At 52.5% G+C, this 11608-nt stretch overlaps 2 protein-coding genes and 1 pseudogene across 3 annotated transcripts; 1 reads left to right on the top strand and 2 right to left on the bottom strand.

Moving 5' to 3' along the window:
• Positions 1–2178: 2178 nt before the first annotated feature.
• Odf3 (outer dense fiber of sperm tails 3) lies at positions 2179–5206 on the bottom strand. 2 transcript variants are annotated; one of them, XM_036179667.1, is made up of 7 exons: positions 5193–5206; positions 4671–4787; positions 4322–4522; positions 3860–3961; positions 3584–3705; positions 2741–2881; positions 2179–2406 (listed from the first exon to the last, which is right to left on the bottom strand). In XM_036179667.1, exons 2-7 carry the CDS (start codon positions 4777–4779, stop codon positions 2317–2319), a joined length of 765 nt encoding a protein of 254 aa, XP_036035560.1. In that variant the 5' UTR covers positions 4780–4787; positions 5193–5206; the 3' UTR covers positions 2179–2316. The 2 variants fall into 2 exon arrangements, with proteins under 2 accessions (XP_036035560.1, XP_036035568.1); XM_036179675.1 differs by lacking the exons at positions 2741–2881; positions 5193–5206 and having other exon boundaries at positions 2317–2406; positions 4671–4779.
• Positions 5207–6528: 1322 nt separating this feature from the next.
• Positions 6529–7618, bottom strand: Scgb1c1 (secretoglobin family 1C member 1). The gene is made up of 3 exons (XM_036183764.1): positions 7564–7618; positions 6929–7128; positions 6529–6561 (listed from the first exon to the last, which is right to left on the bottom strand). The coding sequence occupies exons 1-3, from the start codon at positions 7616–7618 to the stop codon at positions 6529–6531; spliced, it is 288 nt and encodes a 95-aa protein (XP_036039657.1).
• Positions 7619–8627: 1009 nt separating this feature from the next.
• LOC118577499 lies at positions 8628–10769 on the top strand (annotated as a pseudogene).
• The last annotated feature ends 839 nt before the right edge of the window (positions 10770–11608 follow it).

Here is an 11608-nt window from a genome sequence, read left to right as displayed (position 1 = left end):
CCATGAAGTCTGTGCCCTTCTCTGACTTTACTCATGTCTCTGTCCTCGTCTCTCTCCCTGGACGGGCTCACTGCCCACCCATGTGCCCACACCATGAGGCCCATCTGCCTAAGAACCACTACCTCTAGTTCCAGGCTAAGCTTTGAGGATACACTAGGCACCCTCCCCTTCTTCCCTTACCGAGCAGCCTTTCTCTTCATTGTGTCTGCCTGAGCCCTAAGCCTGGCGGAGAAGGGCCCATCCTAGCACATCCTTTGTTTCTCTCCTGACCAGGAACAGCTCACTCCACACTGCTGCTCTGTAGCTTTGCTGTTTGTCCCCGCACACTTCCCGCTGGGCTTATCTAGCTTGTACCTCATCCTTAGGTCTCCTGTTGCAGACACTCCTTGTCTCCCGGCGTCTGTGGGCCAGTGCTGAGCTCTGCCCTCTGCTTGTCACCAAACATGGTAATAGCTGCCTGCATCCTTTTATCTGGACCCACAGCAGGCATGGTCATGCTCCAGCTTTGTCTCCCTGGAACCATGTACTGCTGACGTCTACTCTCTGGGAATGTTGGTAAACCCCAGGGTACTTTGTTTTGTTTTTGTGAGAGAGTGGCTTGCTGTGTATCCCAGGCTGCTTTTAAACTAGGTAGCCTAGGCTGGTCTCCAACCCATGATCCTCTGGCCTTAGCCTTCTGAATGATGGCATTACAGGCATGTGCATTCACACCTAGCTTCCCTAAGACACTTGGAACAGCCAGCACCTGCTCATCTTGCTAGTGCAAACTAAGTCTAAATATCTGCATTTAGGGGTGACTTCCTTTGGAGAATTGTCCTTGCCATCCCTCTATGAGATGCACCCCCCCACCCAACATGGCTAGTTTTCTCCTCAGGTCTCCACTCTGCTCCACCAATGTTCATGACCATTTGTAGCTCTCCAGCTACTTTGGGGATCAGGATTGTAGCTCTTGTGACATTTAGCTCTTACATTTTCTGGCATTAATCATGTGAAGGGTGGGGGATACCAACCCCACAGCTCCTGGGTCAGACCAGCTTCTTGAAGGTCATAACCATAGCCTCCAACTCAGGCCTGTCAACATCTGGCACTTGCCCTAATGTGCAGGTGCGTCCTCCACACCAGCAAGTCATAAGAAGCCTTTGGTGCCCAGTCTGGGGCTGTGAGTATGAGATACCAGGTTTATCCTACAGTTCAAGGCCTCTCACTAATAAAAACCTACTCTCCCTTGGGCAGGACAGCCACAGACCCACCAACTTCCTTCTGTGTGGCCCCTCTGCCAATCTGAGAGTAGTGTGATAGCATTACATCCTAAGGGATGAGGGAGTAAGGGCAAGTTGGCTGGGACACACAGGCTTGTGCAGGAAAAGATCCCCAGGGGTGTGTTGGATAAGGCCACCTGTTTTGCACTGACCTGCCCTAAAGTTGACATGATACTGCATCCCTGCTTCCTGAAGCTGGGCCTTGGACCCCTGAGAGCCTCTTCAGACACTACCCTCAGGCCCAGCTGAGATACCAGCTCTTGCACACATCCTCCTACTGGCTGTGGGAGGAAACAAGCTCCCCTAAGATTTGTACTGAATAAGGAGGACATGTCTTGTTACATTGTTCCCGTGGTCAGAACTTGAGGCAGCCTGGTGAAAATGGCCATGTATTCTGCCATACACAGGCCATCCTGGCAGGCAGGCTGGAGGTGTGTCACCTTGAAAGCCTGCAGGCCCTTGCTGACGTGAGCTCAGATTCTGGCTGCTATGCCTGTGTGAGGTGGTTGCATAACCTTGCATGTGTGGAGTGTCTTCTCGCATGTACACACACGCGCGCGCGCACACACACACACACACACACACACACACACATATACACACACAGCATCATCAGCACTTTCATTGTACTCTGCTGTCAAGGTGTTCTGGACCCCCGGTTCTCAGAGAGCCTGAGTGTAAGGGGGAGAACCTGTGAAGGACAGCTCAGGTGTCAGGTGGAACTCTGAGCCCCCAGACCTTCCACTTTCTCTGTAGGACCTCCAGGCCAGGAAGCCAAGACAACCCCCACCCCCGACAAACTTTGTCTTTTCGCCAAGATAAACCCTTACAAATGCCATCTGTGGTTTATTAAATAATTTGGACATGGCAGGAAACAAGATTAACAAACATGAGATAGTATAGAAAAAAATAACTTGTCAAAACTGTCCAAACTATCGTGCTCTGTGGTGCAGGGCCAGGCTGGTAGCGGACCCGTTGGTGAAGTGCCCAATTTGTCAGCCCAGCACATTTCCGTAGGAGGATCATGGTCACAGGCTGATGGGATGGAGAGTGGGTGCTATTCCACATCGACAACCAGGGGCGTCATGTAGTCAGAATGCTTGATGCCAAAGGTGACGATGGGGGCACAAGGCTTGTTCATGGTCACCTAGGAGAAGGGGGAGGACTGTGAGGAGCATTCTTGGCTTGGGGCTGGAGTGAGGGGCTCAGTGCCTCCTGAACTTGGGGCCAAGGTTGCCAAGTGTGAAGGCCGTGCTGCTCTCAGGAACCTTAACTGTCACTGGGGACAGTGAGTTAGCCTCTGGGGATGAGGCTAGAACCCAGGTTTCCTGTAACTGAATGGTGACCATCAGGGCCACTGATGGAAATGCACAAGATCCTAAGGGTGCATGGTCCCCACTCACCCTTGCAGGGTGCAGGCCCTCCCTACACATTCTGGATCATTTCCCTTGACCCCTAGCTGACCCCTCTAGTTCTGGGACCTTCTCAGGACTGTGAGCTCCTGGTCCTGGCTTCAGGGTCTTATCCCCTGGGGGCTCCACCCGGGCAGCCATGGTGTACTGTGGAGCCTTGAATTTGGTCACTTGAACATCAGTCTGACGGTATGCTGCAGGGCCTGGAGTCTGGAAGATAAGAGGGCTCAGATAGGCTTGGCTTTCCCAGGGCATGTGGCCCCGGAGGAAAGGGTTAGGTGTGGGACCTTGAGTCACCGAAGACATTCTTAAGCTGTCTGCCAGCCATGGGAACAACACCCCGTTGCTTATGGGGTGGGGTGTTACTATCAACCTCAGCCTCACTGAGATTGGCAGTGGCATTCCCAATGTGCCAATCTTGTGTCCACTCCTCTGGGGGGGATATGCAGGGCCCTTTTTCCTGTTGGGACACTATCCTCTTGGTCTTGGGGCAGAGACCAGGGGCTAGTGAGGTCAACCAACTCCTGTAGTGTTACTAGGTGTTGTGTGTCTACTCCAGCCTTTGCACCAGCTGTTAATACAGGTAGACATTTCCTCCCCTAAGCATCTCATGGCTCTCCCTTCCCCGTTCTTCCTTGTTTCCATGTCCTCTATCTGAAATTAGTGTTTGCCCTCCAGGCAGCACCCCACAAATACCTTAGCTTGTTCTCAGTATCATCCCATCACCCACATTGGTCTCCTGGCCCCTCCCCACCACTGAATGTAGCCCAAGCATGTGGCAGGCACCCAGAGGTGGAGAGGATGCAGGAGTTTCAACAGGACAGTAGTTGTCTGGGGATTGGTGGGTCTTGCGGGAGAGAATCAGACAGGTCATAGGGGCTAGGCTTTGTACTCAGCTGGGGTGACCCTTGCCTTGTGCAGGTCGTCGCTGAAGCTGCCCAGCTTGCTGCGGCCCTTGATGGAGAAGGAGGGCTGGGAGACCTTGCCCACCGTGTGCGGCCCCATCACCATAGGCAGCATGTACGCAGCAGGGCCTGTGGGTGATGAGGGAGCCTCAGGCTGGGACAGACCCATACCTCTTATCTGGGATACCCTCTACCTTTTGGAATCCTGTGTTGGGCTACCCCTCCTCCACCCCATGCTGGAACCCCAGCTCCATCCTATCCGTTGGCTGGGATGCAAGCAGACCTGGAGTGCTGTCCACTCGGAAGGTCTTGGTCCGGGCAGAAATGGAATGACTAGGTGCTGAGTCGAACACATGCCTGGTAGATTTCTCTGGAAAGTAATCACCTGGAGAGGAGGGAGGGTGTGCAGGAACAACAAGCATCTGGGGTTCCCCACCCCACCCCCAACACCTGGGTGCCCACAAAGGATGTCCCAACAGTTAAGACACAGGGTCCCTGGGCCCCAACATTGTGGTTGAACAGATTTGGTCAGGGATGTCCACAGTAGAAATACTGGCTTCAGGGCTGTTTTCAAGCACTGGTGTGGGCCTCGTCCCTGGACTCCGGGCAGAGTAGGCCTGTGGGTTTCAGGCTCTGCTGTTCAGGCCTGACGTTGTCCCCAGGAGCAGGAGAAATGAGGCTATCTGGCCTTCACATATCAGAACATGCATATTAGGGCCTGGAGCAGAAGATAGGGGTCACTCACCCGGGCCAGGGGTCAGCGTGGTCTTGGTACGGTAGCGCCCCAGGATGGAGTAGGCAGGGCCAAGGTCCTTGCCAGTCCTCAGTATCTTGGGGTTCACACTGTAGCGGGGCCCTGGGGAGCAATTCTCCGCCAAGAGCATGGGGGCCCCACGGAAGCTGTAGGCTGGTGCTCGAAGTTTGGTGGGTGTGTGCTTCACAAAGCCTGTGGGCACAGGGGCTCAGGGCTGCTGGAGCCAGACATCCTTCTCTCCACTGGGAGTCAAGGACTGAGCCCAGACCCATCCCAGGCCACACCATTCCTGGCTTCTTCCCTTGTCCCCACCAAGCCCCAGGCCCTCAGACAATCTTACCCGTGGTGGGTGGAATCAGGTACTTGGGTCCAGGACTGCTGTAGAGGGCCATGATGGGCCCCCTGGGGCGATGGGGCCTCCAGGCGCCCACCCATACCTCCTCTGCCATGGTTGGCTCTGTCCATGGACAAGAGGGTGACCAGGTGCTGGGATGCCCTGTCCCATCTCATTCCTGGCCCTCATGTCCCATTCCTGGTTCTGCTAATACTGCATCTTGCAGGCCCAGTCCTTGCATGGGAAGACATGGGGGGTTCTAGTAGTTACAATCAGAGGGAGCTCCCCATTCAGTGTGGTGAGCTCACCCCTACCCAGCTCCAAGATATGGGTTGTGTTATGCCTTCAGGATAGGCCTAGAGGAGCTGCCCACGTTGGCCCTGCGCTGACTATTCTCTTGGTTCTGGGGGAGCATGGGCTGGTCAGAGAACCCTGGATGCAACTTTGCAAAGAGCTTGATGGCAAGGGTTGAGAACTTCTTGGCTGAGCTGTGTCATGGGCGAGAAGGGAGCAATTGGGAGGCCTCACCTCCTCCGTGCAGGAATGGGTTAGAGCAGCTTGGGACCCAGCCTCCTCACCGGTGGCCTGTCCCCCTGGCGTCTGTGCCAGGCAGTTCCCTAAAAAGGAGCATGGAGAGAAAGCTTCTCTCTTTCCCCCAGTTTTGAGAATTGGGGAGGGGTCCCTGCCCTTAAGCTCTAGAATGTGGCTTTGTCCCACAAGGAATTCTAGATCACAGTGTGTGTGATGCAGACAATGGCCTCTACCCAAGACCTCTCATCAGAGCTTACCCTTTCCAGAGACCCTGTCTTCAGGGAACCACCACCCTCCCCAGGGACCTTCCCTCTTGGGGGTCTCCTATCAGGATCCCTATCAGGGGTCTCCTATCAGGGACCACATGCCTATCCAGGAACCTCTACCTCTTTAGGGACTCCTGTTTCTCCAAGGAGCCCTTACCCTCTCTAGAAGAACACCCCCCTTCCAGAGACACCCCCCACCTCTCCAGGGGCCCCTTTACTTTCCAGGTTCTTTAACTCTTTGTGGTGTCTGGGACAGATGTAGAGATAGTGAGGTTACAGGTTTTTCCTTAGCTTTGGTCCACTAGAATCCAGAGATTTGGGGAAACTGGGAGACAGGCAGGCTCTGGCTGTTGGACATCTGGGAGTGCAGGGTTGGGTTGGAGACTGTGGTGGGCTTCCCCAGAGAGGCTGCTTTCTCCCTGCACCTCCTCAGACCCTGCTGTCCTTTTGGCTTTCCAGCTGGCAAAGCCCACCTCTCAGGGCCCTGGGTGTCCTTGGGGGCCACCAGGCTTCCCTTCTTGACCTCACTAAGGCTCCTCTTAGGGTTCTGGCTCAGGTTGGGTGCTCTTTCCTGGGGTGGTTTGGGAAAGAGAGATTGTTTTCAAAGCTTCCAGTGCCTATGTGTCAGCTGGCTGTGCTATTGCCTGATTTTTTTTTTTTTTTTTTTTTAATGCAAAGCTCCTGTGAGGAATCCCCAGTCCCATAGAGCCCTCAGCCTAACCCAGCCCTGCCTTTCTGGGTTAGGCTCCTCCATCTTGCCACTGTAGATCCCATCCCTCCTGGATACCTCCTCATGTTTCACATGGTGTCCCGAGGCTGCCCTCACACATTGCTTCTGGAAAGTGACCCCACATATGAGTCTGTATCTTTGGTGTATCCCTCAGTGTGCCCTTGACGGGACTTTTTTGTGTATCCCTGTGTTGCAGGGAGAGAGAGGAGCCAGTGCCTGGGCTGCAGGAGGCTTTATTGATTTAACTCGTGAGGAAGCAGTGGTCTTAGCTCATCCATGGCTGTTTGTGTGGGCTGGTCCTGCCGTTCATGGAAGTCAAGCCATGTCTCAGGTCTGCTTAGGAGTCCTCTTTCTCATCTAGCACTTGCACCTGAAAGGGAAATGTGTGGGTATCAGGAGAGCAGGTAACCAGCAACCAGAGCCACCCGTGCCAGAGGCAGACAGGTCTATGCACACCAGCGGAGTAGACAGGTTCTGCACATTGTGCTCCAGCCCTCCTATCATCACCTTGGGGAGTTGTGTGCATGTGCACTGCCTTTGTGGGACATAGTCCTTGGGGGGAACAGGACTAAGGTATTCTGGAGGCTTCTCTGTGAGGTCCCCATCTCAGCTTGTTGATGTAGGGGTCGGGGGAGGGGAGGGGGCGGGGAGTAGACTGGTGACCAGGTACCACACATGGGTGGGTCTTGGAAGAACTGCAGACATTTGAGGATGGAAGGGAGTCCCAGCCCAGTTACCAGCAGCTTGACCAGTTGCTCCTTATGCACAGGCTGCAGGCCATCAATGCAGGACTTGAGCTCCCCCAGTGCCGACTTGGCCATGTCATTGACATTGTACTTGCCCAGGGGCCCTTCATAGAGCTCTTCTGCGGTTCCCACCAGCAGCGTTTGCAGGAATTCCATGAAAAACTCATTGTCATCCTCTGCTGTGGTCATCCCTGTTTTTCAAGGGGGATATAATGCCATTGGAGAGACTTGATCTGCTTTCCTGTCCCACATCTTCCTATCACTCCCAGGACAACCATCTGCAGATCCCTTCCCCATTACCACTAACGGAAGCTGCTGTGGGGTCTCCTCTGAGTTCCTGACCTCACTAGGGAAGAAAAATCAAGCCCTGATATAGGGGGATTTCTTCCCCTAGGCTGGCTGGATTCAGAGGGTTCAAGTTGGGTTGAGCCAGGGTGGGTGGCAGTGTCCTTGGTAGTTGATGTTAGGTCAGGGTGGGTTGGGATGGGACTGGAGTCAAAGATTCCCTGCACTTTGGGGATGGGGTCTGTGATTTAGGTAGGCACTGTCTACCTGATCCCAGGATTTCGGTCTCTTGGGGCCTCTCATCTCCTGAAAGTGCCAGCAGAAGTAAGGCCCAGACTTACCACAGACGCAGAGCAGGGTTAGAGCCACCAGCAGAAGAGTGCTGCTCCCCTTCATGACGACAGTCTCAAGAACTGCTTGGGGGACATCAGGCTTTTATGCTTTAGCAGGTGGCACCTTGCCCAGGGGCGGGCCATACCTATCAGGACCAACTGGGCCAGGCATGTCACTGTGCTCCACCAGGTGCCAAGAAGTGCCAGACTTGAGTGGATCATAAGGGGGCTGTTGGCAAACAAGTCGGGGTAAGTGGAATAAATCCCACTCAGGGTGAACCAAGTGTCAGCTAGTTAACAGAGAGGAGTGCCAAAGGCCGTGGGTGGCCTCCAGGATGCAGTGACAGGTTCTGGGACGGATCCAGATCTTTCTTTGAGGTTGGGATCCCCACCTCTGCTTAATGAGTTGCCTGGTCCTAGTCTGTATTTGGAGATGGGTAGGCTGAGGCCACCCTACAACTGCAGGCAGGAGAGGAGCCTGGGCACATGAGGTCAGAGGGGTGGGTGGGGGCTTCCTAGGTTGGGGGGGCAGGGCCACAGGAGGTCTGCAGGTGGAGGCAGTGTCCAGGGGGGAGGTTAGGTGGCCCCAGGAGCTGCAGTTGGGCGAGTCCTATCCTCTGCTGCCACCTGGTGGCTGGATGGTCTCTCCTACACGGTGCTCAGACCCTGCTCAGACACAGAATTCTCCCTCCACCCACTGTCAGAATGAGCCCTGTTATCCCATGTCTGAGCAGGAAATCATGGTGTCCCTCATTACCCCACCCTTCACTTGCTTATACTTAGCCTTGTGTAGCGTATGCTCTGCCCGACATACCCCCCAGAGCACTGCTTTATGCCCCTCAAGCGCTGTGCCAATGCCGGCAGTACTTGCCTTCTTAGACTCCTGTTTAAAACGAATACTTGCTAACCTCCTCTGCTAGTGTGAAACTAATCTACAGTGGTGGAACCTACTTATGTGCAGAAGTCTAAAAATGTGAGAGTGAGCTCCTCCCTCACATACACCCCACCCATACCTGGGGTCCACTACAGTTGTTCTGGATGTTCATTTAGCTCAAGAACCTGAACTTGCGGACATGGCAAATCAGATGATCAGGGGCAAGGCTGCAGTTGTCTGGGAGGCCAGAAAGGCCCTCTCCACAGAGGAGGTAGAAGCAATACCTCCAAAGGCTCATGAAGTTCCAATTAAGATCATTGCCACTGCCGTGTGCACCCAAGCAATGCCTGTACCCTGAGCGGAGCTGATCCTAAGGGTTGTTTCCTGGTGATCTTGGGACAGAAAGGTGCTGGTATTGTGGAGAGCGTTGGTGAAGGGGTTACTAAGCTGAAAGCAGGTGATACTGTCATCCTGATTTACATCCTACAGTGTGGAGAATGCAAATTTTGTCTGAATCCTAAAACAAACCTTAGCCAGAAGGTAAGAGTCATTCAGGGGAAAGGATTAATGCCAGAGGGTACTAGCAGATTCACCTGCAAAGGAAAGTCTATTTTTCTTTTTTTTTAATTCCATTTCCACCGTTTTTTGTTTTTTGTTTTTGTTTTTGTTGTTGTTTTTTTGTTTTTTTTAAAAGCCCATTTATTTATTATGTATACAATGTTTGGTTTGCATTGTATGCCTGCGTGCCAGAAGAGGGCACCAGATCTCATTACAGATGGTTATGAGCCAGCATGTGGTTGCTGGGAATTGAACTTCGGATCTCTGGAAGAGCAGCCAGTGCTCTTAACCGCTGAGCTATCTCTCCAGCCTGAAAAAGTCTATTTTTCATTTCATGGGAGCCAGCACATTTTCCAAGTACACATTTGTGACTGGCATCTCTGTTGCTAAAATTGATCCTTCAGCACCTTTGGATAAAATCTGCCTTCTTGGCTGTAGCATTTCAACTGGTTATGGTGCTGCTGTGAACACGGTCAAGGTGGAACCTGGCTCTACTGTGAGGTCTTTGGTATGGGAGGCATTGGATTGGCAGTGGTCATGGGCTGTAAAGTGGCTAGTGCATCCTGGATCATGGTGTTGACATCAATAAAGATAAATTCCCAAAGGCCAAAAAATTTGGAGCCTTTGAATGAATAAACCCATCCAGAAAGTACTCATTGAGATGACAGGTGGGGGACACTGACAAGATACTTGAGGTATTGGCAAGATGAAGGTCATGAGAGCAGCCCTTGAGGGGCCCACAAAGGCTGGGGAGTTGGTGTAGTGTTTGGCATGGCTGCTTCAGGTGAGGAAATCACCACTCGTCCATTCCAGCTGGTGACAGACACATGTGGAAAAGCACTGCCTTTGGAGGACAGATAAGTGTGGAGTGTCCCAAAGCTGGTGTCTGAATATATGTCCCAAAAGAGAAGTGTTGAATTCATGACTGGAAATGAGTCCTTCAACCAAATTGACAAAGCCTTTGACCTGAGGCACTGGGGGGGGGGGTGGGGAGAGGGCAGGAGGGGAAAGCATTTGAACTCTTCTAAAGATATAAATTGAGAAAGTAACACTGTCCATCCCATACTATTTCCTGTGATCGGATAGGAACAGACTGACAGAAGATTTACAAGCTAACAACCTCTTAGACTTCAGAAACTACTAGAAGAAATTGGGTAGGTAGTTACGGCTCCAATCAAGGACAAGGCAAATAGTCACGAGTCGGTTTTCTGAACTCTCCACATAAATAATTGCTGCTCGCTAAGGAATAGTTTAACATAGCAAAAGTACTTTTGGAAAAACAAATGTGGGAGTGACTGTGCCATGCAGCCTCTTCCAGCGGAGTTACTGGGAGAGCTGACTGGGCTCTTGCCTTGCTGTGGAGCTCACTGGGGGCTGTGTAGATAGCTCAGTGAGGGAGCTGATGCCAATCTTGGCAACCCGAGTTTGACCCTCAGAACCCCATGATGGAAGAAGAGAGCTGACTCCTGCAAGGAGCATTTCCAGGGGCTTGGCCTGGACGTCGGTTTTGAGACCCGCCCCCCCCCACCCCCAGGATCTGACATGCAACTGGCGCTTTTAAAGACTCTCTGGCTCAGCTTCTGTCACTTTACCTTGGCCTCCACTGGGGTTACAAGTGGAATAAGTGGTCCCCTGGCCTCCCTTTGTGGTATCCAGTTGGCAGTTATTCCCCTCACGTACCCTAGACCCTCAGCAGCACACGCTGGCTGACATTACCCTGCAGGCTAGCTTGGGCTGAGCATTTGCCTGCCCCTGTTTACTGCTCTTGTCTTACTGTAGGTGACAACATTGCCCTTATCAGTCACCTCATACCCTAAACACTTGTCCCTTGTCCTCTCCCCTCCTGAGGACTTGTCCTCTATCTCTTCCGGTACCACTTCAAGGTTGTTCTCTTGTCGTGGACACTGTTTGCAGAGGTAGTCCCGTCACATTCCATTTCATACACCCTCTGACCATCTAGTCTCACTCCCTCGAGTACCTGAGCTCTGAAGTTGTTTGGGATCACACTTCCTGGCCTGCATCACGTCCAGACACTTGTATTTGCTATATCGCCATTACAGTAACTCCTTGGCCTGTGCCCCCCACCTCTGGTAGTATCTTGTGCTGGTTGATTTTTGTCAACTTGACCCAAACCTAAACATGTCTGGGAAGAAGGAATCTTGATTGAAGAATTGTCTCTATCAGATTGGCCTGTGGAAAGCCTGTGGGGTATTTTCTTGATTAGTAATTGATTGGGGAAGAATCAGTCCTCTGTGGGCTGTGCAACTCTTGGCTAAATGGTCCTGGGTGGTATATGAAAACAGGTTGAGCAGCCACAAGGAGCAAGCCAGTAAATAACATTTCTACATGGCCTCTGCTTCAGTTCCTGCCTCCAGGTTCCTGCCCTGACTTGCCTCAATGATGGACTGTGATATGGAAGTGTAAGCCAAAGCTTTCCTTCCATGTTGCTTCTGGTCATTGTGTTTTAGTCCAGCGATAGAAAGATAACTAGAACACGTGTCTTCTGAAAAAGCCCCAACACAGGATGAATTCATACCACTATGCAGAATGTGGCTAGGAAACTGCCTAACAGTCTTCGCAAGACCACAGCCTTATCTTACGTGCCAACAGCTTCAGAGGATT

Source organism: Onychomys torridus, chromosome 1 (assembly GCF_903995425.1).
Source record: "Onychomys torridus chromosome 1, mOncTor1.1, whole genome shotgun sequence".
NCBI lineage: Eukaryota > Metazoa > Chordata > Mammalia > Rodentia > Cricetidae > Onychomys > Onychomys torridus.
The sequence above is the reverse complement of the archived record's forward strand: the minus strand, read 5'-3'. Positions and strand labels throughout refer to the sequence as shown.

Bases quoted from the DNA above. Each gene is read 5' to 3' on its own strand.
- Odf3 (XM_036179667.1), bottom strand. From the start codon at position 4,779: ATGGCAGAGGAGGTATGGGTGGGCGCCTGGAGGCCCCATCGCCCCAGG. The intron at 3,962-4,321 runs GTGAGTGACCCC...CCTCCTCTCCAG, and splicing joins CACGCTGACCCCTGGCCCGG to GTGATTACTTTCCAGAGAAA. The intron at 2,407-2,740 runs GTCCCAGAACTA...CCCTTCTCCTAG, and splicing joins GAGCTCACAGTCCTGAGAAG to GTGACCATGAACAAGCCTTG.
- Scgb1c1 (XM_036183764.1), bottom strand. From the start codon at position 7,618: ATGAAGGGGAGCAGCACTCTTCTGCTGGTGGCTCTAACCCTGCTCTGC. The intron at 7,129-7,563 runs GTAAGTCTGGGC...CTTGAAAAACAG, and splicing joins AACCCTGCTCTGCGTCTGTG to GGATGACCACAGCAGAGGAT. The intron at 6,562-6,928 runs GTAACTGGGCTG...TTTCCCTTTCAG, and splicing joins AGCAACTGGTCAAGCTGCTG to GTGCAAGTGCTAGATGAGAA.